At 41.1% G+C, this 25,172-nt stretch overlaps 1 protein-coding gene across 3 annotated transcripts in view; it reads right to left on the bottom strand.

Annotated features, from left to right (window-relative positions):
* The window catches only part of SGK2 (serum/glucocorticoid regulated kinase 2), a 459,518-nt gene that overhangs the window by 226,874 nt on the left and 207,472 nt on the right, over nt 1-25,172 (bottom strand). For all 3 annotated transcript variants that reach the window (XM_086932250.1, XM_086932253.1, XM_086932252.1), the window contains exons 5-6: nt 21,720-21,777; nt 20,527-20,610 (exon numbers count right to left, since the gene is read on the bottom strand). In XM_086932250.1, the coding sequence (XP_086788376.1) occupies nt 20,527-20,610; nt 21,720-21,777 (142 nt within the window). The remainder of the gene's footprint in view (nt 1-20,526; nt 20,611-21,719; nt 21,778-25,172) is intronic.

Below are 25,172 nucleotides of genomic sequence, written 5' to 3'. Positions count from 1 at the left end.
TTGGCTATGCATTACCTAATTGCGATTACTATTTAAGTAATCACAAATTAGCTAATGTAAAAACCATTTGCACCTATGGGCCTTTAGGAACAAATGGAAAAGTATTACCTAATAGCGATTACCTATGTACCAAATCGCTATTTGGTAATAATAAGGGATCGCGGAATCTTTAGCGATTCTTTACATACATAGCATTTCGCAATTACCATATAGCGATTCAGCAAAAAAAAAAAAAGCTATTTGGTAATCACAGAATGCTTTTTAGGTCTCGCTGAGCTGCTCGGAGAGACATTTAGTAGGTGAGTTTTCAAAGTGCTACTGACTGGCCTAGCGCTTGCGTTCACGCGAGCGTGGCCGCACGCAGGCCAGTCATCTGTCTTTCATTAGCACCGCTCTGCCGCACGTGTTTCGCTTTGATCGAGATCACTTTTGCTTTCAAGGCTGCGCGGCCGTTACTTTTACGGCCACGCGGCCACTCTCTTCTTTAGATGACCTCCAGATGCAGTTATCTATCGTCTCTCACACTGCTTGTGTGGTGTTCTCTTTTACAATTCTTTAAAAAATATCAGGTTTCACATGATGGCTAGAAGGTTTCCAATCTCTTACACACACTTTCTCGAATCACGTCATTCTTAAGACCAAGCCCAAAAGTGCTTTGGTCTCTCAGGCAGACTCATAAGTGATTTAGTGTCAGACGCAGTGCCTACAGTTCGACTCGACTGATCTCCCAGACGTGCATTGGTTCCTGACACAGACCGTAGAAATAATTGTCCCCTATGTCTTGGTCTCCCCTATAGCAAGCACCTCTATGTACTTTGCTTGTGCTCCTCTGAGGCTTTTTTCCTCTTTATTTTACCGGGTTTGCCTAGAGGCCTGGCGCCTGTGCATTGTTTTAACATAGCGTGAACTTGGCCCAAGGGCATTAGGAAGCTTTACACGAGCATTGGATTGTAATCCAGTTAAGCGCGCGGCTTTAAAGGGACATAGTCAGCCCATTGAGGGTAATTGCTAGCTTGCTCTCAGATGCATAGTCGTTTGTGTTGCAGTGTTAGCCTTCGCTGCATGCTAATGAGGCTGTGACGTCAGACAGTTTTTCTCCCTGCGCCGGGACAGTAGGGGTTTGCCGTGGTCAGAGCCTGCATGTTTTATTTCGATGCAAATCAGCGCCCCTTGCTCGCAAATCAATAATCTCCCGGGGTTGTTTAGCAAAAAGCAAATCCCCCTTTTAAGCGGGTGCGCATGTGGCTGTTTGAAATTGTTGCCAACGCAGCAACAATCAAAACAGATTGCTTTAAGGGCGTGAATTATTCAAGAACGCGGATGCTCTAGGTAGTTGACCAAAAAGTTAGCATACTTTCCATCGCGGGTTACTGAGTTATATTAAACGTGTGTTTCTGTATTGCCGATGCATCTGCACAGCTGAGTTCTGCAAGCAAAATGGCTCCAGCCCTGCTGAGGGATTGGAGCGGCGTGGAAAAAATCTGCAGCCCCGTCAATGTTGCAATGGCATGCTCGCCTCTGGCACGCCATAACAATTGAGTGTATGTCTGCTATTCTTACAGACACTAAGAAGTGTTTTTACTTTATTTGGGCTCCTCTATTTCAATTCCTCTCTTCGGGACTTCCACTTTTCTCCTGCCACACGCACACAAGGGCGCTCCATCTCTTTCAAACTGGACGTCTCCAGACCTCATTGTCACCTCACAAACCCCTGCTACATACATAAGCTATCACAATCCATTTGCTCATCTTGAGCCTTTCTTCCGATGATGTAAACTATTAGTATTCCTCTCATGCATATTAATTGTTTTCATTTATCTCTTGTTTAGGATGTTTTGGTGCTATTGTTTTAATGGGCAACTGACATGTTTGAATGTTCTCTACCCGACAGATGATGTTGTATTTATTTACTACTATGCAATTGTTTCCTATATTACTAGGTACTGAGACCGACTCACTATGAATTTGAACCTTTCATTAGCTCTATGTATGTACAGAGGGTCCTGATCCACTGTAACATTGTCATACTGCTTACTTGTCCTTTAAAAACTGACACAGAAATAATGGAAATTGAAAAAAATGTATTTATTACCCCAGGCCTTCAGCATCCCAAAAAACAAATAAGCATTGTTCCATAAAAAAAAAAACTTAATCCTACAAGGGCCTCTACTCCTAACTTCAGGCCACCCAACAACAACCAAACAAAAAGAAACAGGCATTGGCATAGCCAATAGGTCTCGCCTTTGGGACCTTATAAGTGTTTAGTTATCCAGCACAATATCCTTGGTGCAACATCATCAACTGTTGCATGGCTTAACACTTATAAGGTCCCTAAGGCGGGAGCTATTGGCTATGTCAATGCTTGTTGATACATGTGGCATAATAAGGGCCTAAGTAGTACTATTTGTGCTTCTTCCAGTACTACAACAGCTGTCACTACAACTACAGCTAGTACTCCACTTTGCTGGTCCAGTCACTTCTTTCAGTAGAGTTCTTTCAGTATACTACATCCGACTGTCAAAAGAAGACATTATTCCAACATACTTTCCCTGGTCATCTATTTCCATATTTATTCTCACAGAGTCTATGCAAAGAGAACTATAAATACACAATTCAATGTAGGTTGCTCTATGAAATTGACTCTCTACAAACCGTACTCACTGAGTTTCAACTGGATGAGACTGACAACCAAAAACACTTGTTTCCTATGTCACTCATTTGAATGTTATGAGCCAAAATATACTTTTCTGAAATAGACAATAAATATCCATTGAACATCAAAGATTTTGTTTGCAGCATCTCTGCTCAAATTTAAATGACAGGCATCTGACCATGGAATCCTCAGATTCATGTAGGGATTTCAAGTGCACATCCTGAACTTTGATAATGTTGGTTTGATGACTACAACTTTCTTTGAGTGATGGCTCCGAAGGAAGCATCTGTTATCTGGCAGTGTTCGTGTAGCCTTTAACCTTGAAAATAGATTTATTGAAGACATTTCGTCACTCAATGTTTGAAAATATTAAAAAAGGGTGCCTACGCATCTTTTTCCACCCGGAAAATTTTAGGGCGTGCCTGACAGAAATAAATAATTCATATAAGAGTCCCAGTTCTATCATGCAAGGATTTAAATTGGTGCAGAATATTTAAACATTTCAATATTATGACGGTTTCCGAAATACTCTATTTAGTTCACAACTCACATTTTGAGGAAAATATGAGAGAGCATTTTAAATAACTACAGGTTGGCATTACACTTACTTTTTAAAAGGAAAAGATACACCTAAATGTTTTGGCGTTTTAACAAGACGTTCATTTTAAATTCATTTTTTAGAAGAATCAGTAACCTAATTTCTTGAAACTCATTCATCTAATTTTGCTGCATCTTGCACAGAGCTTGTATTTTCAAAACATTATTTTTAGGTCTGGCCTGGGCATTGCATGCGCTGCGAGGCATACTGTATTAAGGTGTGGCATAGAAGCCCCACCCATTTCCCGCTTATCTTTTCAATTGGCTCCTGTTCGTGTCCTTTGGAAATCGTTGCTTTTCATTCGTGTGTAGGCTTGGTAGTAGTCCCTCCTTGGTACCGCCTTGTCTACGTTTGTATCCTCCCACTAAGACTTTTTGCTTGTGATGTTGATGGAATCCGGTGGCTGCTGGATTACCTGGATGTCTGAAGGCAGTGGCTGCTACCTGCGTCAGTCTGGAACAGAGTGAGAACATTGTCATGGGACATCACGTCACTGTGTATGTTCCTCATTCTGTTGTAATCCTACTGACTAGAACTAAGACCCAGTACCTCACACCTAGTCGGCTGACTAAGTATGAGAGAATCTTGATTGGTGCTGAAAATGTAACCATTTCCCGGTGCAATGTCCTAAACCCTGCGACGTTGTTACCTGTTCCTCTGGATGTAGAACTGGAAGAGGAAGGGGAACATAATTGCATCGATTTAACTGAGTTCAGTACAAAGCCCCGTCCGGACATCCGTGAAATAGCATTACTTGATGGGGATAAGACAATGTTCGTGGACGGCTCATGTTTGAGACATGAGAGTGGGAGTCTGTGTGCTGCCTATGCTGTGGTCACCTTGACGGAAACCATAGAGGCATCTTACCTGAGCGAGGTGAAATCTGCACAAGTGGCAGAGCTCATCGCGTTAACCAGAGCATGTAAGAGGGGTAAGAACAAGAGAATAACTGTTTACACCGACAGCCAGTATTGTTTCGGGGTTGTTCATGACTTCGGCCAATTATGGCTGCAAAGAGAATTCATGACTTCCTCAGGCACCCCTATCAGAAATGGAAAGGTGGTGCATAACTTACTGGAAGCTATCCAATTGCCCAAAGAATTGGCTGTGGTCAAGTGTGCGGCTCACAAATCTGGGAATGATGATGTGACCGCCGGTAATAGGTACGCTGACCAAATTGCACAGTTTTGTGCCCGATACCAAATGTCCCTCCAAATTGCGTTGTGGGGTGGAACCAGCTGCCAACTTATGTTGTTTGAGAATGTGTCAACGTGGGAAGAATTAAAGGATTTGCAACAGGCAACAGACAGGCAAGAAAAAGGCAGGTGGGCAGCAAATGGATGCAAATTGAGAGATGATGGTGTGGTGGTAAACTCGACTGGGGTGCCTGTACTGCCTGATAGCTTGATCGACCCCATGATCAGAATGATACATGAACCAACACATATGGGAAGAGACGCAATGTGTCGAGTGTTTGACAAGGTGTTCTGTAATTCAAAGTTCAGGAACCAGGCAGAAAGGCTTTGCCAGAGGTGCCTAGTGTGTCAGCAGTTCAATGCGGGAAAAAAGACTGTGGTAGAACAGAGTACTGTTGGAAAGGCAGTAGGTCCCTTTGTCAGAATGCAGGCAGACTTTATAACAATGCCTAGGTGTCAAGGGTATAGATACATCCTAGTCATAGTTTGCCTATTCTCCCGGTGGGTGGAAGCATATCCCGCAAAGAAAAATGATGCCCTAACTACCGCCAAATTATTGCTCAGGGAGTTGATACCTAGGTACGGAATTCCCGAGACAATCGAAACGGACCAAGGTGGGCATTTTGCCAACGATGTCCTAGAAGAACTCTGTAAAGCATTTAAAATGAAGCAAAGACTGCATTGTGCCTACCGTCCAGAGGCTTCTGGGGTAGTGGAGCAAATAAATGGCACCCTGAAATCCAGATTGGTAAAGATGTGTGATTCCACAAAAATGAACTGGATAGAGGCTTTGCCCCTTGTGCTGATGAGTTTGAGAAGTATCCTGAACAGAAAAACTGGCCTAAGTCCCCATGAAGTGTTAATGGGAAGAGTGATGCGACAGGCATGGGTACCCGGACACAAACTGCTAAGCATTTCTGATGATATGGTGCTAGAATACTGCAAGCAGCAGATTGGAGAGACAGCTGACGAGTGGCCAAAGACTCCAGCACATAAACTGCAACCAGGAGATTGGGTGGCGTTAAAGAAACACACCCGGAGCAGTTGCCTGAAACCAAGGTGAGGAAAGCCACGACAAGTGATCCTCGTCACTACAACTGCTGTAAAGTGTGCTGGTGTACCGAAGTGGATCCACGCCAGCCACACAAAGCGGGTAACTGGAGAAAACGCGACTGGAGCTGAAGGCAGCGCAGCTGAAGAAGCTCCCGAGGAGGAGAGTCCGGAGCTAGCTGACATCGAACTGCCGAGCACAAGTCGAGACGTTGAATGGTTCCCTGCCGACGACCAGGTTCATGATCCAATACGAACCAGGAAATATTCCTACTTAGACAGTGAGTGGGATAGTTCAGGTGAGCTAGAAATAGAAGAGGAAGATCAGGTCAACGAGAATCACATCACACCTGATCAGGAAGTAGGCCAAGTAGGGTCAGATAAAGACACCGAAACTCCTCCTGAAACTCCGGAGACTGGAGAGGGACAGATAGTAATTAGAGCTGACGTTCATGCAGAAGAAAACGAAGAGATTGAAGAGCATGAACAGGAACAGATAGAAATAGATCAACGTGCTCAGACAACCGAAATAAAAACAACGAGAAATAAAAAGCAAGTACGATTTGAATCTGAGCAGGGTCAGACTAGGGACCAGGCAGAAGAAATAGATGAAAGACCTGGAACGAGTCAGACAGGTAGGGAAACAGGAGTGCCACAACAAAAAGTAAAGAGAGTGCACGAAGAAGGCCAAGTTTCCTCAACCACTGGGAGGCACGGAGGCAGAAGTGCACCCCGATACGTCAAAAGACTGAGGCTCAGACTAAAGACAGTCGAAGAAAAACTGAAAGACCGAAAAAGGGCTGAAAGTGAAAGAAAGGCAGCCCAAGGCAAGTCGCTAAGAAAGAGCGACAGAGTAAAGAAACAGAACCGACTGTATCGGAGCCCTGAATGGACTTACTTTGTGTTGGAGGAAATTGACGAGCCCCACCATAGTGGCAACAGTGACGAAGAGTCCATCGCTGGTCGGAGTTCTGACGAAGACCCTCCTTGAGAAAGCCCCGAAGTGAGCCACTGGTACAAAGAAACGAAGAGGGGTAGCAAAAGCCACCTGTAAGATAAACATGTCTGATCCGAATGTCTCTGGAAGGTCCCGATGTGGGTGTCTTAAAACTTGCTGTAAAATATGCTTGTGTAGTATAGCAATGCTAATAGTAATGTGGATAGGACTAACAGTTTTTCTACCTTTTATGATAAGTAAAAATCCTAACTTGTCCCCTACTGAACCAGAAGCAGTAGACGTAGGGGCTGTACAGACTGCAGAAACACCACGAAGCTTAGAAAGACGCGACAAACAAGTAAGACTGACACACACACGACCTAATTTAGAAGCATCAGATGAGGATGGACTACACTTTCACAAAATGAGAAACAGGACACATTTAAATGTTTTTGCTAACTTGTTGGTACATTACGTAGAAGCTATGGAAATAGAGGACTGTTGTGTCTGCATGAAGCTACCTACCTCAGTGGCTGAAGGCGTGACATATCACCATCTACCTTTAACCTATGGAATTTCTTGTAGTATTTTAGCTAGCTTGTTTTATAGGAGCACTTTACAGTACTATTATTCAAATGCTGACGTAGTATTTTCTGAGCTTCCTATTAGAGGACACCTGAACCTTGTACATACTAAAAGTGACGTGACCCGTTATATGGGAGAATATTTTCTGACTATAGGCAACATAGATTTAGATGAAGCAAGACAAGATAATCTGACCTGTTCTCTGCAAGAGCAGGAAAAGATGTTCATTAAGATGGCAGACAGAAGGAGAGAAAAGTTTCAAAAGAAGGCAAATGACGAAAAGGATAGAATCCCTAAGTGGGCTGAGCACATGGATAACACCTCGCAAGGCGAAGCTAATCCTGCCTTGTTGCTGGATTTTGAACGAAAAGGGAAACTTTGTATCCATAGGGAAAAGACAGAGTACTATAACAATGTATTCATCGGTTCCAGCGAGTGTGAACATAATTACAAGGTAATTGGAGGTTGGGGTTTCAAAAATGGGTCAGAACCTGTGTTTCCCGGAATATATTATATATGTGGGAACAAGGCTTATTTCAAATTGCCGGATCACTGGTATGGAAGCTGCTACTTTGGCATTGTTTTCCCGAAAATATACCATGTGAATAATGCTGCTGGAAGCGATGAAGAAACTAATGGCTTAGTGCGTAGTAAACGTGAAAGTGTAGGTGAAATTATAGGTGATATTTTTAGTGCACTGATATCTGGAATGGGGGTAGTTCTGAACACTCATAGAATCTGCAAATTGTCTACAGTAGTGGACCGGCTATCAACGGACACTGCTGCTGGATTCCTGATGGTCAATACTGAAATGGTTGCGATCAGATCAATGGTTTTGCAAAACCGCCTTGCTCTTGACACCCTATTAGCAAAAGAGGGCGGAGTCTGTAGAATGCTGAAAGCGCAACATTGTTGCACTTACATTCCTGATAAAAGTATCGAATTAAAACAATATGTGAAGAACATAACTAATTTGGAAAAAGAACTCAAACCATTGGAGGTTGACAGTGCCTGGACGAGACTGACTGGAGGTCTCTCCTCTATAGGTAGTTGGTTTTCTAACCTAGGTAGAAATATTTTGTGGAAAATACTGATGCCAATAGTTGTGATAGGTGTGGTCGTATTGATTATCTTCATCTGTTGCAAATGCCAGAAATGCAAAAAGAAGTCTCTAGAGCATAAGAGGGGGGTGAAGAGAAATATTGCTGAACTAGAATTAGAAGAATTAAGAAATGAAGTCTACAAAAAGGTGAAAAATCACCACTCTCATAGAGAAGCTGAAAGAAAACTCAACAATAAGTTTGTTGAAATCCAAATGAGTGATGTGGATGAATGACAAAGTTGGCATCTGTTTCCTTTATGTGGTGATGATAGTAAATATCATCAAAGAGGGGATTGATGGAGCAAAGATTTGCACGTAAAGCGCCTTGCTCTAATACAAGAACCTCGCCTAATGTATAATCCTATTAAACCAGTTGTTCGTCATTTATTATACGTTTTCCCAAACACGCGGGTGTCCCCAGGATGCTTGCTCGTATGTCTTTTCCATATTAACGAAGCTTGCACTAAAGAATCGGCTGCTTCGCTGAAATTCAGTCTGCGCATGCGTCGGTCATACCCGTGTGATGTGACGCACTCGCATTCTGGAGGGATTGTATTGCACATGCGCACTGATGCAAAAATGGCCGCTTGTCTCTCACCACGCTCTCTGCTTGCTATCGCCGCTTCAGCCTATCTGTCTTTCCGCACTAAACAGTAATGCTATAGTCACTATAAAATAAGGGTTGTTTAGAATTTCATCACGGTATACAGTGTGACCATTTTATGTGTGATTTTAATTTGTTCTCGCTTACTTTGCATGTATCACGTCTCTGGGGGCTGGAAAATTCATAACCGGCGCCATGATGAGGCTCCTCTGAGTATTTCCATGTGACCTGGGAGAAACTCTACTGCGCAGAAGCTGAAATCAGCCAGCTGGCTCCTGAAGCCCAATGCGCCTGAGAACCCAGCACAAGATGATGAAACTCACCTTGAAACCCAGAAACTTTGTTACTATGCCTTGGACACTCGTATTTTCTATTGTGTTCTATGGATGGGAACGTGAACCCAAGGGGTGGGTGTGCAAAATTGAATAATAATGATGGGAACACTGAATACTAGGAGGTGGTAATGACCGCACCACCTCTCCTGACCAATCATAATGTGGGAAACTGTCACTTGCAACATTAGTGGGTGGTCTAAGGTACCCCAAAACAGTATAACTGCCCTAGTTTAGCTTAGGAAAATTGTCCGACTTGTCCGAGTAGCAGACCTGTCACTGACCCTACGAACTCTATAGGTGCTCAATCCGAGAGTGCTGCGGAGCACTCTGTCCATACTTTCCACAAACTCCTAAGGGGTGGAAATAGTCCTAAGTGCTGGCGAAGCACTTTGCTGGGAAATTCGAAAACCCAATCGGGGTTACTGGCGGATTACTTGCAGGAGAGGGGGTAACGCAGGCGTTGCTGTCCGAAGCTGTAGGTGTTGGTCGTACCCTGGGTGGCCCAGTCTTGACCCAGAACCTGAGGGGTATCCTGTCCTGATCTGTCCGTGGGCTGTACCTGCTCACATCCTGGTATTCCAATTCCTTGAGGGTCCTGTCCCCGTCTTTCTGAACTGACCCGTGGCCAGGGTTAGTCTTCACTCCTATCTAGGTAAATATAAGGGGTGGGTTTGCGTTTTCTCATAGTCTTTCCTCACTTAAACTCATTTCCTTCTTCTTAAAGGGAATATTCTTGACTTTTGATATTCGTTCTTGAAATGCCAAACCATATATGTTTTGCTTATTAGACTTGTTCCACCTCTCTCCCTTCCTTTAGAACTTGCTGAACTGTCAAATTATTAGTATGTTCCTATTTTTCCCTTTCCTTTAGAACGATTGCGGTGAACTTAGCAAGAATAGTTTAAAGATTTTAGGTTAAGTATATGTATTAGGTCCCATTCATACCCTATGTCCTAGTATTAAATTACAGTGACTAGTTTTGTTCTAAAATTCCTACCTTTAGTTTTCCCATATACTCAAATGGTCCTAGTCTTAATGCATAGTTATCTGGTGTTTTTGATTTTGATGTTTGACGTATTATTCTGCTTATCGCTTTTTGCCTTGGCATATTCTCTTTGAATTCATACATAAAACTTTTAACTTCATCAGGTGTCTGTGGTCATTTTACAAGAAAAATTGTGGATAAGTATGTACTGAAGTATAAAGAGTATTTTTCCTAGGATCCCTGTCTACTATTTTCCCTAATAGCTCCAGATCTGTCATATGTATTTGTGCCTGGGGTAAGTCAGGTACATGGTAAGCAGAGGTGTAAAACCAAACCTTAATTGCTCATAGAAGCGTGCAACAGAAACCATCACCCAGTTCACCCCAAATGTCAATGGTGTATTAAATTTGTGCACGCCAGGGCCCAGTGCGTGTAAGTAATTGGTGAACTCGGTGACCTGGGTGAACTGCGCGCTCTATCAATGTTACACGGTCTGCTTTATCCAGTCGGTGAGCAATATTTTTTTTATTGATCTTCCCTATTCCACCCACGACGTCGCTGCACGCCGCCACTTTTATATTGATATTAGTCATGTATTTTTACATTTCCAGTGTGGTCCACTTGAAATATAGCGGGCATGCTTTTTTAATTATTTAATTTACGGTGCGGTCAGCTTTCGCTAAAGCTGTGCTCATTTGATTATTTCAATTACAGCGCAGGCCACTTTTACTTTAGCGGCTGCTCTACAAAAGGTTTCTTTCTTTATTTTTACACTTACTGTGAATGCGCCCTATACGTGCTTTCACTTTAATGTTGGCCCGCCCCTTTCTTTTGACGCTGCTCACTGTAACCTGAATACGGCAAGCAGCGTCTAAAGAAAGGTTAGCAGACATTAAAGTGGTCTCACGTCAGTTTGAGCTATTAGCATTAGAAATTACAATGCCTTTTGTATATGTGTTGCTTTAAAAAACACATAGGCAGTATTATTTACAATGCCAATAGCTTAAAATCTCACAACTGCGAGACCTAATGTATTGAAAATGCTTGTTTTAGAAGTATTAGCTGTTGAGCCGTATTTTCTTGAGGAATTAAAAACGCGACAGCTGCTACAACCATTAATTTTGCCTGAAAAAAGTTTGGCACTACATTGATAGTTGTGCAAAGGGATGCACATTTCTTCTTCATTTTAACAGAACCGGTTGGTTTTGTTTGTATGTGAACTATATAGTAAATAAACTCTTGTAACAAAGCCTTTTTTGCAAGGAAAAATTTGTTTTTTCAAGATGAATTGCTGATTGTGCTGAGGAATTATATTGTAAAATCTGTTACAACTAAACCTTTTTGAGTTATAACAAAAGGTTTGCATTAACAAAGCTAACTGTGCTGAAGGGAACAGAGGTTTTCTCCATTAGAATAACTGTTGTGAGTCATCTGTTTTTGAGAGTTCATTTTTGGTGGTTAACATCTCAAATATACATGTACCGTACATGTACCGTACATTCACTGTTCTTATGTTCAATTGTATTACAGGGACTGGCAAACAGAATGACTAATGAACAAAGAACTCCAACTAGGATAACAAAGACAAGATGACAATTTTACACCATTTACCCCTGCCTAGGATAAACAAGTAGGAGATTGAAACTCTTAGATAGAAACTAATAGTTGAAATAAAGATGACTAAAGATGACTAAAGATAATACCAAGCAAATTAAAACAGATAGGAAGGAGGGTACTAATCAAAATTCACATTGAATAATTTGAATTCACAATAACAATTCTCCATAAAGACGTCTCTATGGAGAATTGTCTTTGATTATTTACCTGTTTTCTGGGAGGTTAGGGCGATACCTCTGGAGGGGGTTGAGCGTAACAACATTAGTAAATTTAGTAAGACTGCTCGTATAGTGCGGCCAACTAGGTAACCCTATCATCGCCAACTTTGTCTTAGTACAAATTAAAACAGACATCGCTTTTTTCAGGAACACAATTACTGAAATTACTATGAGAATGTCATACTTCGAATCGGTGTTCTCTTTGACTTCAAATTCTATTTTAACAATAAGACACAAATAGTAGATACGATATCGCCTCTACAAAAATCTTTAATTGATTTGAAGAATATAAATCGGCAGTTTAATCTTAGACTTTTTGGTCTCAATTTTTGGTCTGAAAGGGAAGGTTGAGGCATTAAATTGCCGGCCACTGATTTAAAAGTGTATTCCCGTTCTCTCAAATTTAAGATTTTGTAGAAATTTTGAAATCAACAAAGCACATCCTATCCCATCGAGCCCTATTCCAAATTAAGCTAAACCTAGACAAGTTACTTTTACATTTCTTCATCTTGGGAATGTGCCAATGATTTCTGAAGCAGCCGTTAAGCTACATCCTTATCTGCTTTTGTTTTCAAGGATTTTCATTTACCGGTATTTTGTCAAATAAGACTTGCTGTTTGTAGGGAATTCATAAAAATTAAACTCAGACTGATAAGTTAAGACACAAATATGGTCGTATTATCGAGCTGTAATGGAAAGAACACCTAATAGTACTAAAATATTTTTTGCTCCCATGGACCTTACTATGTATCTAGACCTCAATTACCGGCGTGACAGCTCAAAATGAGTTGCCTAACTTCCTTAGAGCGGTCATATTGCTTTGAAGTGTTACTCATTGTATAGTAATCAGCAAAGCGGAGAGCATTTCATGGAAGCCCACTCCAGTAAATCTGTTTGGTGTTTGTGGCTATCAGTTAAGCTACATATGTTTGTTTTCACAGTTTTGTTTTTTTCGCTATGTGTCCGTTTTTTTGTCTTGAGTTTTGTTAGTCCCATTTTTTATTTTCTAAATGTTTCAAAACGTATTTTAGTACCTTTTTAATTTTAGATATTAACATCTGTCTGCTCATCATCAGATTATGCCTGAACAACTCACTGAAACTTGCATCACTTAATGTTAAAGGTTTGAGACATCGGACAAAGTGATACAATATCGGAATATTCCTTATTATGTTACCTTTGATTCCACATTATATGCCAACTCAGAAAACCAATCAGTTTAATGTATTAATCCTTTTCTTTTTAAATGAGACCTTCCCAAAAATTGTGAACTAAAACACTTATTAGATTAACAAATTTGTAAAACAGAACTAGAGAATCCTATTTCGTGTAAGAAAATGTGTAAAACTCCTTGACGGTTTTCCAGCAGAATGTTTCCAAGAACTTTTCAGACATTTTAGTCCTACACCTTAAATGTGTTTTTGATACTTTTGTCATCAAAAGAGAAGTATGGGGTTGTTTTAAAGAAGCATTGATGTACTTCTACCTAAACCTGGGACAAATAGCACAAATTAGTTTCAAACTATAGTTCAATTTATTAATCAATTTGGATTGTAAAATCCTTCCTAAATTGCCATTTATTTAACAGGGGGCATTCAGTCAATAATTCATGTTGATCTAACTGTTTTTGAAAAGTCATTTGTATAAGGAACATTGAGGCAACACTCAACAAGCTTTACTCAGATTTTCTATTTTTAAAACATAAAAGTACACAGTTAAACTTGAAATAAATACAATTCCACATCTGATGTTCCTCAAAGAAAAACAAATTCATTCTTAAAAAGTTGACCGACCACAAGACAAAAATCTGGACAATACTCATCAAAACCACTATTAAACATTTTCTAAGATCGCCATAAAAGTTAGGCCATAACATGTGTATCAGAAAACTCTGCAGTGTTTAATTTGATGAACTAAGCTTGGAATCTTTTTACAAACATTATTTGAAAACAGGTCTAATTTTTAAAACAGTGATGATCTGCCCAATGTAGTGGCTACAGATGAATATATGATAGCCAGGGAATTCAGAGCCCATGATCATAGGACAGACAATCTACGATGATGTCCCCGTTTAGAGTTGCTTGCGGATTCCCCCTGATTGAACACCATATTCAAATTGATAGAATCCTCCACATAAGGACCCACAACTTCTCATGAATGGCAAACATTGGAGAGCTTGCAAAGTCGTCTGCACATTCTTTTCTCCTCTAATTGCAGCTATTGAACATTCTTATAACCCCACACCCCTGAGCCACACATCAAAACAGGGAGGCACTTTGTATTGTAAATTTTTCTAACAGCAGGCCAATCGGCGTGCTGTTGGTGGAGAAGCCAGGTGAAATAAGAACCCCACAGAAATGGAAAACCTCAATATCCGGTTGTATATGCACAGTGCCCAAATACCTTTGGAATCAAATGTAACACCTAGGTATGGGAAATCGTATGCTCTAGAAATAGGTTTTTCCTGTAGGGTAATGCTGCAGCACGTGAGATGCAAAAGCCCGCTGTAGATAACTAAGTTCTTCCAGGAATTCGTTTTGAGATTTAATTAGGACATAAAGTCGACAAATGTGACCAACAAAATCTCGAGACCATCAGGGTTTCTTGCCATTTAAACAGCATCATCAGCATACATTAAGACAGGGACCACCATGATCTCAAAACTGGACAAATCCATGCCTGTTGAGTCATGGCACTTTCTAGCCCATTACTATACGATAAGAAAAGTACTGGGGTGAGCACACAACCTTGTCTCACGCCCGAGGAATGCTTAAGAGGTCAGAGCTTTTGCCATTAATGCCATATCTGACAAAGGCTTCCAAATCACAATGGAGGACACACAGAAAAGTGACAATACCATGACTCACCCACAACAATATCAGATTTCTGGATACATTCAACCCAGTTGCTCATGGCTAGTTTAGCTTGGATGCCAGCAATATTATAACTCGATAATTTTAACTTAGTTAAAGAACTCAGGAATAGCCGATTTTAAGGACCCCATCATTGAAGATTCAGGACAATTGCTTAGGTGAAAGGGACTGGCAGGCACACTACAGTTACAAAAGGGACTACACTGCTGATCCCCCAACTTCAGGAAGCCAGGCCTCCGCGAGACCTTAGATAGTAGACAGGTCAGATAATACTAAAAATCTGTTGGTAAGAGATAAAACACTTCTGCAGTAAGCCTGAAGAAGTGCTACAGCGGGTTGAAAAGATTAAAGTAGGTGATTAGGCCTAAGGTATCAGTAAATGAAACTCAGTGACCCCAGAAACTGCTGCAGGATGAAGGCGCAGGGCCTGCAATAACTGAATAGCTTTAATCATATTGGTAATGGCGTTTAACACCACAGCGGGATCTGGCTACTCTTCTGTCTCCACTTCGTCCCCTAATATTAACATTTTGAAACAACAGATTGAAAGCAACATACTTCCACAGTAGATTCACATTGTTCTAACCCACCAAATCATGTCGCTCATTCCAATTCACTACCTTGCAACTTTTTTGAAATTCCACCTCTTTCCATCCTTTAATATTAGCAAATCACTTTTTACAGCACTAACTTCTCTAAGATCTGTCCATTTGGAAAAACCCTTTCTGTAACCAGATTCAAGATGCAGTCGCACAAACAGTGCTTTGTTTAATTTAGGACTTTCTCACCTCAGGTTATCATTGTCTCTACGGTGATATCTGTATTGACAACCTATCCTGTTCTTGACCATATCCCTGTCAACCCTACCACGGATCATACTTTCCATCCATGCAAGTATGATTGTAGTGCAAGGTAGTCTCGCTTTCAAACAAATACAAGATTCTGACTGTGGTGTAGTACAGCATATTCTAAAGCTTACATTTTCAATGGAAATTATTGCAAACAGCTAGCGGAATACATTCAGAACATGATTAAAGCGCTCAGCTAAACCCATAGTGCCACCATTAAGTCAACCACAGCAGGACAGCTCAAACCTTGGAGGCCCGCCCCCTTTCTCAACCACTCTGCATAGGGGCCTCCTGACGCACTACTGGTTGGGGGATGAAATCCCCTTGACTGCTGAAAGTCGTTAGGGGCCATGAACCCCTACTGTTGCCACAAATAAGTCCCCCACAGCGGGATTGCTGAGCGCTGTCTGAGGCCCCGCTTCCTTAGCCTCTTTCTGCTCGTTGCGGACCTTTATTTCGCTTCTTTCTGCTCGCTTTTGACCTCTATTTTGTCTCTTTCTGCTAGTCTCACCTTTATCTTGCCTGCTCCTGCTTGTTTCAGACCTTTATTCTGCCTATTTCTGCTAGTCTCTGACCTTTATTTCGCCTCTTCTCGCCCTTGGCCATGGGGGAGCATCAAGGACCCCACGATCCCAGCCAGCTCTCTGCTTCCTGCTGGAACCAGTATTGCTCTTGCAAGCAGGGAGCTCCTGGAAATGCAGCTTCCTGTGTTTCTGCTAGTCTCTGACCTTTATTTCACCTCTTCTCGCCCTTGGCCATGGGGGGAGCATCAAGGACCCCACGATTCCAGCCAGCTCTCTGCTTCCTGCTGGAACCAGTATTGCTCTTGCAAGCAGGGAGCTCCTGGAAATGCAGCTTCCTGTGTGCTGGAGCAATGGTTTCATCTATTTCCCTGCACCCATATTTGCGTGCAGGGAAACCGATCAAAACTCCGCTTTCTGTAAACAGCAGCTGTTTGACAGCTCCCACTTGCAGAAATCAGAGTTATGTTTGCTTTTGCTTGGTGGGAGCTGTTAGCACCCACCAAGCAAAAGTAAACAGCTAGCAGGAGCCGGCCTTGGGTGTGGCAGTCCCTATGGCCATTCATGGCTCCACAGGTGGGCTGTGCCCCCCCTCCATTGCAGTACTTTGCTTTGGAGAGGTGGCGATCCCAGAGGCTGCGGGCGGGACGGGCAGGCCCCCTGCATTTATTTTAGGTTTAGTCCTCCTCCGGGAGGTGGCAGTTCCCAGGGCTGTGTGGGAGGCCATATGTGCCCTCCGCATTAATAGGAAATGTTTTTGCCGGGGCTGCGGGGGGGCACATGGGCCCCACCATATTAGTTCAGTCTGATATGCTCCAGGGAGGTGGTGATACCTGAGGCATGAGGGCCCAGGGGGCCCGCCCACATACATATTTTTAAGTGCCCCATGGAGTTGGCTGTGCCCAGAGGTGCTGAGCACACAAGGCCCCCCCCCCCACATTTATATAGATTTGCCCTGAGAAGGAGTCAGTTCCCAGGGCACGGGTGACCTGCATACATTAAAAACAGTGCCCCGGGGAGGTGGCAGTCCCTGGGCTTTCATAAGCATAAGGAAAGGGGCCCCGTGTGCACCCCTCCTTTGTATAATTGCTCATGCAATTGGGGGTCTACACATTACAGACGTGCTGGGTCCCGCGCTGCTTTTCTTTTTTTTAGCAGGAGCCGTAAATCCAGCCCAGCTTCTGTCAAAAAGGTTTTTTAAAATATGGCTGCCCTGCCCAGTTCTTTTTTTACCTTTTTTGGTGGGATTCAGCTGAATTAGAGTCCCAATATAGCTGTCTAAACTAAGGTTTGACAGCCAATCACATTTCAGCACAGGGACTGTTGGATACTCGGAGGATCTGCGTCCTCGCATCCTTATTTGGATTTAGTTTTTTTCAAGTTTCGCAAAAGCTACTGAACAGATTTACACCAAATATAATATGTATAATTTTTTTTAATTTTTTTTTACACGCACCCCGCTTTTCTTGGCCCCCGCTTGACGACCAACCCAAACCTTTCCATGAGCAACAAGACTCATAGGGGTACTTTTTAGAGAGCATTTTATGAAGATTCGTCAAACGGCACCAAAAATATAGGCAAGTCAAGTAGTCCAGAATAACTAGTTCAGTTCAGAGAACCATAAAAGTTTGGCACCATATAAATAATTACAATTCATAGAACATCCGCAAGGAGAGAATTAAAAACAATCAATAAAACTTCAACAAGAGTAGTTAAAAACATCATATAACTTGCTTTAAAAAGACAGTTTAAACAGCAAAATAATACCCTGCTAATCCTATACAAATTATACTCATAGCACTTTCTGATCACAATAGAGCCCCTTATAAAGTTAGCTACTGTGATACAGATATCAGGGGAAGCTACAGATATCAGGGGAAGCCAATGTGTGCACCATACTTGGCAAGGAAACGCCAACAAAAAGTGCACAGTGCGTAAACGGAACCTAGTTAGATAAAGTCTAATCTGGGGGTTTGCGGAAAAGGTTAGATAAAATGGTGAAGGGTCAAGTGGCAAGTGAGACACTCCCATAATGCCTTGTTGTTGATATTTATGCATATTAACCCTGATAAGAAACACATCTTCAATAATGGCCATGGCGTTCGGAGGGATTCTTTCAGGATTTTCGAAAAGTATCCTAGGCCTATCTCTTGGTATTATTACCTCAGGAAATAATGCCAGGGTATGTTTAGAGCATTATGTGTGTTTAAGCAATCTTTAATGGCATCTCTTGAAAACATTAGGTATTCTGAAAGCCAAATCTTGGCCCATAAATAAAGAGGAGCAGTGCCAAAAAGATATTCTATGAACTCTTGGCCCAGTTCAGTGTGGCAAAATAAAGTGGGACACTTTCAAGTACCATCAGTAGCCTTTTAATACATGTATTCTCTATTACCTGGAGCTGTTAGCTTCTGTTGTACCCCCAAACCCAGGCAACAGGGAGACATTTAGCTCTATAAATAGTTAATAATTCCTTTACCGGTTTGTACCCCAATTTACAAGCAAACCGAAATAACATGTCCACAGCCCTGCATTTCTGCTGTGCTTTAGTGGTTAAAAGTGGTTTCCACTTCATCTGATTATCAATTAAATTACCCAAATATGAGAAATTAACTTTTTCAATCTTCTTACCCTGAACAATAAAGGTTTTAGTTGTTGTGGTCTGTGGGCCACATACCATTATATAGGATTTAATCAAATTTACTTTTAGATCAAGGGATGTCAGAAAATCAGTAAAAGCATCAAGGGATTTCTGCAAACTCATGACTGACATTGCCAATCAAACTGTATCGTCTGCATATGAAAGTAAAGGAACAGATTTACTACCAATTTTGTGGAAATCAAGCTCCCTATATAAATAAAGAAAATGCCTTTAGCCCATTGGTATCCAATCAAAATAGGAAAGTGGCTAAGCTACATCCTTGACGAACTCCCTCTGTGGAAATGATTGGGTGAATTTTTCCCCCTTACTGCCATACCTTATGGTAACTGTAGTGTTAGAACGGAGCTTGCGGAGGAAGGTTACAAGTGCTTTTTCGACACCCATGACTTCCATTATAGCCCACAATTTGTCCCGATTAACAGTATAAAAGGCACTAGTTAAGTCCATGAAGGCAAGATGAACAGAGCCTTTCATGGACCTCACGTGCTTACTGACAATCAGAGACAAGTTGAGTCACTGTTCATCTGTGCCCAGCCCCTTCCTAAAACCATATTGTGTGTTTGACAAGACCCCTTTGTTGGATGCCCAGTCCTCTATGCATGCAAGGAGGACCCTACCCAATTACTGTAGCAACAACCAGTGATATAGACCTGTAACATGCGGGATCACTTCTATTACCCTCTTTAAAAACATGGACCACCATTGCCTCTTTCCATGACCCAAGCAGTGGGACAATAATAGCAGCTTTAAAAATATTTGGTAATAGTGGTGCCCACAGATTAAGGTTTCTGGGCCGGGGGCGTTCAAGCAGATACCCTGTGGTAAAGCAACCGCTACCTCTTGGACTGTGATTGACGAACTAAGTTGTGTGGCTATAGTTAAATCAAAGGGTGTTTCATATGAATCCTTCTCTAACATTGTGTGAGGGATTAAAAATACCAGAGAAATGGGATTCCCATGCTTTACCCAAGATCAATGAAACCATCAGTCTCACATGTTCGGTGAACAATGGGCAATTAATAATTTACCTTTTTTTAATCTTTGATAGGCAAGTCAAAAAACACTTTTCCTCTGGAAACATGGTCCTAACTAGACGTACCTACTGGAAACTGTCAGTACACACAGACACACTAATGCCAGACCTAATTAATCTCTTTCTTCTTGAACACTACAAGCAGTGGCTCTAGGGAAACGAAGATAACCGTATCACTGCTGTCTTAGTGTTTTACTTAACCTTATGTGCTTCCTTGATAATAAAGCAAATTTAACTGAAAGTGTTTTAAAGACATGCTCTTTAGATGTATACAGATTAAAATTTAGACAACTACTAAAGAATCCTGAAATGATTTAACTTAAGATTTCTAAAGCTAATGAGGTGATTAATATTAACCAATGCATCTACAAAGTGTTACATGTTAACTTTCAAGAGACGTAATCAGATTTAAGTTCCTTTTGCAGATCTATAAAACACTAAATTATTATCCAGAGTTATAGTTAGCTACACAAACAACTACGTCTTCCCTGGCCAACACCCCTAATCCATGAGCTACCCCAACTGGCATTCCTCTAAAGCCTTTCTGGCAGGCTTTGCAGGAACAATTACATTTATGATCACAAGCCATACTATGCCCTAAACCAAAATGAAAAGAACAGCTACATGGCGAGGAACTCTCAAAGTATGAAAATAAATCCAAATATTATTGTCTGTCTCAGCCATGAGCAAGGACTGAAATCAGCCTTACCTCTTTCTTCTTCAAGATTGTTTTCTTCTGCAGCACTTTTACAGCATAAAAGTTACCATCATTCTTACATTTGGCCAGAAGCACCTGCAGAAGGAAGCCATTGAGAACAGGAATGGTATTTAAAAAATCAATCCAATCCCAGTCTTCTCCTTACAATCGTTTAATTCTTTCAGGGAAATAGTTCATTACTCCGCTCCCCCTGCATTTTGAAGTGTCTCTTTCAAACTGTGGTCAACAAACCAGAAGTGGACAATACATCATTACGTAGAGAGTGGTCAAGTTCCGTACTAATCTAAATTGCCTAATAAAATCTAAAAACTAAATACACTAGGCTGAGATTTCTTGGAGATGATTATGACTAGAGTGGATGGGAGAGTTAAGAACCTCACTGCGTCCTTATTTTGTTGAGTGGGACTCTCAAAACACCAATTTAAAAGGGATTATGTTCTCTGAGAAAAAACCCCTGATAGCCATCCAATGGTAAATGTTATATTTAATGGCAAAATTAGGGTTTACTAGTATGTTATGTTCAAAATGAGTCATCCTAAATGCAGCAAATAGTTGGGAAGTTTGGTACAGATTGCATTTGCACACTCAAGTAGCACATACTAGGAAACTGTAGAGGATTTTTTTTTCAAGTGTTAATTATACGTATGAAAATAAGAGACATATGACTAGCTAGATTAACAAATTTATGGTTTTCTGTTCTTCAGTATTTACACAAAGCTAAGCAGCGAAGAACTGACTAACTTTACATAGAGTAGGACTTCAATCTGTAAAGTGACTAATTAAATAAAATAAAGTAAACACAAGGAGATGATGGAGGGAGGGCTGACATTTTTCACTCACTCACCCCAGTCACAGATTTGGGTTGAATCCATCATTGTTATTAAGCTCACTTCACCACCCCAGTTCAGACCCAGCCATATGCAAATCAGTCTCAAATTGACCCTGTGCGTCATTGGAACAGTCCAGCCCGGACTGCCAAGCCAGGTCTTCCCTGGACCGGAAACAAGCTTCCTGGGACAGGTTTTGCGGGTAACACCCCTCATCAGCCAGACTAGCTTGAATCCAGTGGCAAAGTGAGCAAGGGACCCATGTCTGGGCATGAGTTTCCAAGAATCCACTTTTCTTCCCCTTTGATATACCTTGGGTCGTGTTTAAGATCAGTCCACACAACATCTTTTACTTACTTTGCCAAAGCTTCCTTTTCCAATAACTTTCAGGAAATCAAAATCAGTTGGTTTGGCACTGTAACATAAAAGAAATGAGAAGTAAGAATAACAGCCCTTTCAAATCACTCACAATTTAAATGAACTCAGAAGATGTGAAAGAATCACAAAGAGTAAAACCTTTTCAGAATTCGAAAACATCCTCTAGAAAGAGCAGACCATTGGGGCCTTACAGCATCAGTATTTATGCAGACTGGAATTCAGGTGCCATCTCATGGGAATGCATGTCCCTATTCCCCTCCATAACATCCCCATACCTTTACTTTGTCCTTTACATTGTGCCACAAACATATATGTCATATATATTAATATACATATTAATATATATATATCAAAACAAAACCCTTTCAGGCATAGAGTGACTCATAAATTATGCAAAAAAGAAGGAGAGAACTCTGGGTAGTTCTCAAGTTTAGGTGGAAAGCAGCTCCTGTTAGAACACTCAACACCAGCGACACACTAGATCTGCTCACCTCAAATGTCTGTTTTTCTATCAAAGTCTTTAAGCATAGGATTAGCACAGTGCCATCCACATCGAGATAGAAAAGGACAAAGTCTTTTGCCATTTCTACAGCAAAGTCTTTAGGCATAGGACTAGCACAGTGCTGTCCTTGCAGAGCTGTAAAATGACAAAAGCCATTTATCACTCAATGCAATGTATTACAGCTTTGAATTGGTAAAATACCAACTCCAGCCAACCTGAAATGAGTAAAAGCAACCCCTGACACAGTGTTTCGCTCTAATTAGAGCTCTCCAGAGAGGTATAGCTTTGTCCAGACACAAGGGAGCACCCAGTAGAAGTCAAAACAAAACCCTTTCAGGCATAGAGTGACGCATAAATTATGCAAAAAAGAAGGAGAGAACTATGGGTAGTTCTCAAGTTTAGGTGGAAAGCAGCTCCTGTTAGAGCACTCTCAACACCAGCGACACTCTACGGCAAAGTCTTTAAGCATAGGACTAGCACAGTGCTGTCCTTGCCGAGCTGTAAAATGACAAAAGCCCTTTATCACTCCAGGCACAGTATTACAAATTTGAATTGGTAAAATACCAACTCAAGCTAACCTGAAATGAGTAAAAGCAACCCCTGACATCAATATTATATATATATATATATATATATATATATATATATATATATATATATATATATATATACACATTTATATAGTCCTTACGAACCCTGATGAGGCAAAGCGCTTTTTCAGAACCCAAAAAGGATTAGTGGTGGATTAGTATAGTGAAATTAGTTAATTTGAGCAGCGGACATGCAAATCTGTTAGTGGTTTATAGGGAGATAGTAGTAAGATGAGGTTTGAATGAGTATAAGGAGAGATGAGTGGGAAAAGTCTCTAGAAATTGAGAGATTATAGTAGTAAAATGATTTTTTGGGATGAGTCATGGAGGGATAGGTGAGGAAAGAATTTAGATGAGTTGCTAGGGAGAGAATAGTATTAAAATGAGCTTTGGGGTGATACAAGGAGAGAAGAGTTTACAAATGTTTATTTTGGAGATTATAGTAGACCGACGAGGTTTGAGAGGAGTCAGAGAGTGGAGAAAGTGGATATATTGAGAGAGGTACACAGTGAGATATAGAGTAGTGATTTGGAGACAACATGGCTAAAACACATTCACAAAGACAAAACCAGCATTGGGATTGCCAATAGGTCTTGCCTATGCAAGAGATTTTAATTTAACTTTATGGTCCGTTTGTATTACGGCGAGAGCATCAGCCATTTTAACTTCACTCTCAACTGTACCATTTTAGAGGTGTCATATTGGAAGTGTTCTCTCCAGCCTTTACCACTTGGGATAGTTCATCCATCCACATCCTATTTTAGACTGGCAACAGAGAGAAATGCGCTAAAGGCAAGCTTGTCTGCGTCCCTCTATGCCCAGACCATGTCCAGGGCCCGGGACACTGCCCAGTCTTTTTTCTGCAGATGGTAAGGAAAGACTTACTATTACTGTTAAGGGATTTGCACCTGTAAAGCATTGAACCTATTGGTTTGAAGTGCCTCGCTAATGAAACCGAATATCTATAGCACAGCACGCAGATTTTATTTTTATCCCCTTATATTCTAGAATTTCTACTTGAGCTGTAGATCATACTCATCGGAATACCAATATAATATGCATTCTAATCAATGTCTGTTTGGTGGTTAAACTTCTGACTGAGGGAGGAGTCTGGAAGACTCTTTTTGATTCTGCATTTGTAACAGAAACCTGCGTAAGGCGGACTCGGACCCTGATCTTACATTCCTTATGAGTATCTTTTCAAATTAGCCAACGGACCCAAGCTATTAATAACAAAAATACATTTTTCACCTCCTCATGAACTATTAAGTTACTTTTCTTTACAGAATATATTCTCAATATTTTTCATTCAAAGTTTCAATTAATAAAATGGTTCGAAAGAAATGGTATTAATTTTCATACTTCCTGACCTTGTGAAGAATGTTATTACTTCAATAATCGAGTTGATCTCTCTAGTCTAGAAACACATTTTTTATCTTGCTTTAAGATTTTAATCTCTACGTGGACAGTGAATCTGGCAAGGAAGACACCGAGTTACTATTTATTTGGCCATTGAGTTGCCGTAACTTGTAAAAGGACCACCTCACTTGACAGGCCATATGCTTGCCCAGATCTACTCCTGTCAAGCTTTAGTCAACACTTTCTTCTTTAGAATTGACGTAGATGAACCACAAAGCCATGTTTTTGTCAATCAGAGAGGCCAAAATTCAAACCAATGAGTCGTCAAACATTTCTAATCACTCATGGTATAAATTAGCCCCATCTAAATTGTTCACCTGCTTAGAACATACTGTACCTGAGCCTCCTGATAGTACAGGCAAATATGTAGATTATGTTAATAAATGAATCTCAAATGCTTTGTATGCTATCCATCTAATGACGTCCCTCATTACCCTGTCTAAGAAGTCCTTTGTTTTCCAGTGTGCTACTTCATCTGCTTGGTGTACAACAGGCCTGACTCTGGCCACAAGGAAATGTTAAAAAAAGGTATTATGCTTGTGCACGTCTAGGAATCCAGTCACTAATATTTTCTTCAGCTTGTCTGGAAGAGGCCCTCAGTAGTGAAGGGAATCGGAAAGCAGCATTTTGAAAAAGAGCCTTTCCATTCAAAGGCCATTGTTAAATCCGACAATATGCAGTCTTTGATCCCCATCAGTGTTTCAAATTCACTAACGACCTCCTTAATTGTCTAAATCACCGAAGATTTATTCATCTAAACTTTGAACCAAATCCACTGCTAAGAGTACTCCACAATTCACCCATTTAGCAATGACATTACCAATCATCTCAAACCTCTTTGGCTCAGTCTACCACTTTAACCCCTCGTTGACATCTTAAAATGGGTTACAGGGATCCAAGTGACCTTTATAAAACGCAAGG

Source organism: Lissotriton vulgaris, chromosome 7 (genome assembly GCF_964263255.1).
Source record: "Lissotriton vulgaris chromosome 7, aLisVul1.2, whole genome shotgun sequence".
Classification (NCBI taxonomy): domain Eukaryota; kingdom Metazoa; phylum Chordata; class Amphibia; order Caudata; family Salamandridae; genus Lissotriton; species Lissotriton vulgaris.
Note: the sequence above shows the minus strand (reverse complement) of the source record. Positions and strands in the feature narration are given on the sequence as shown.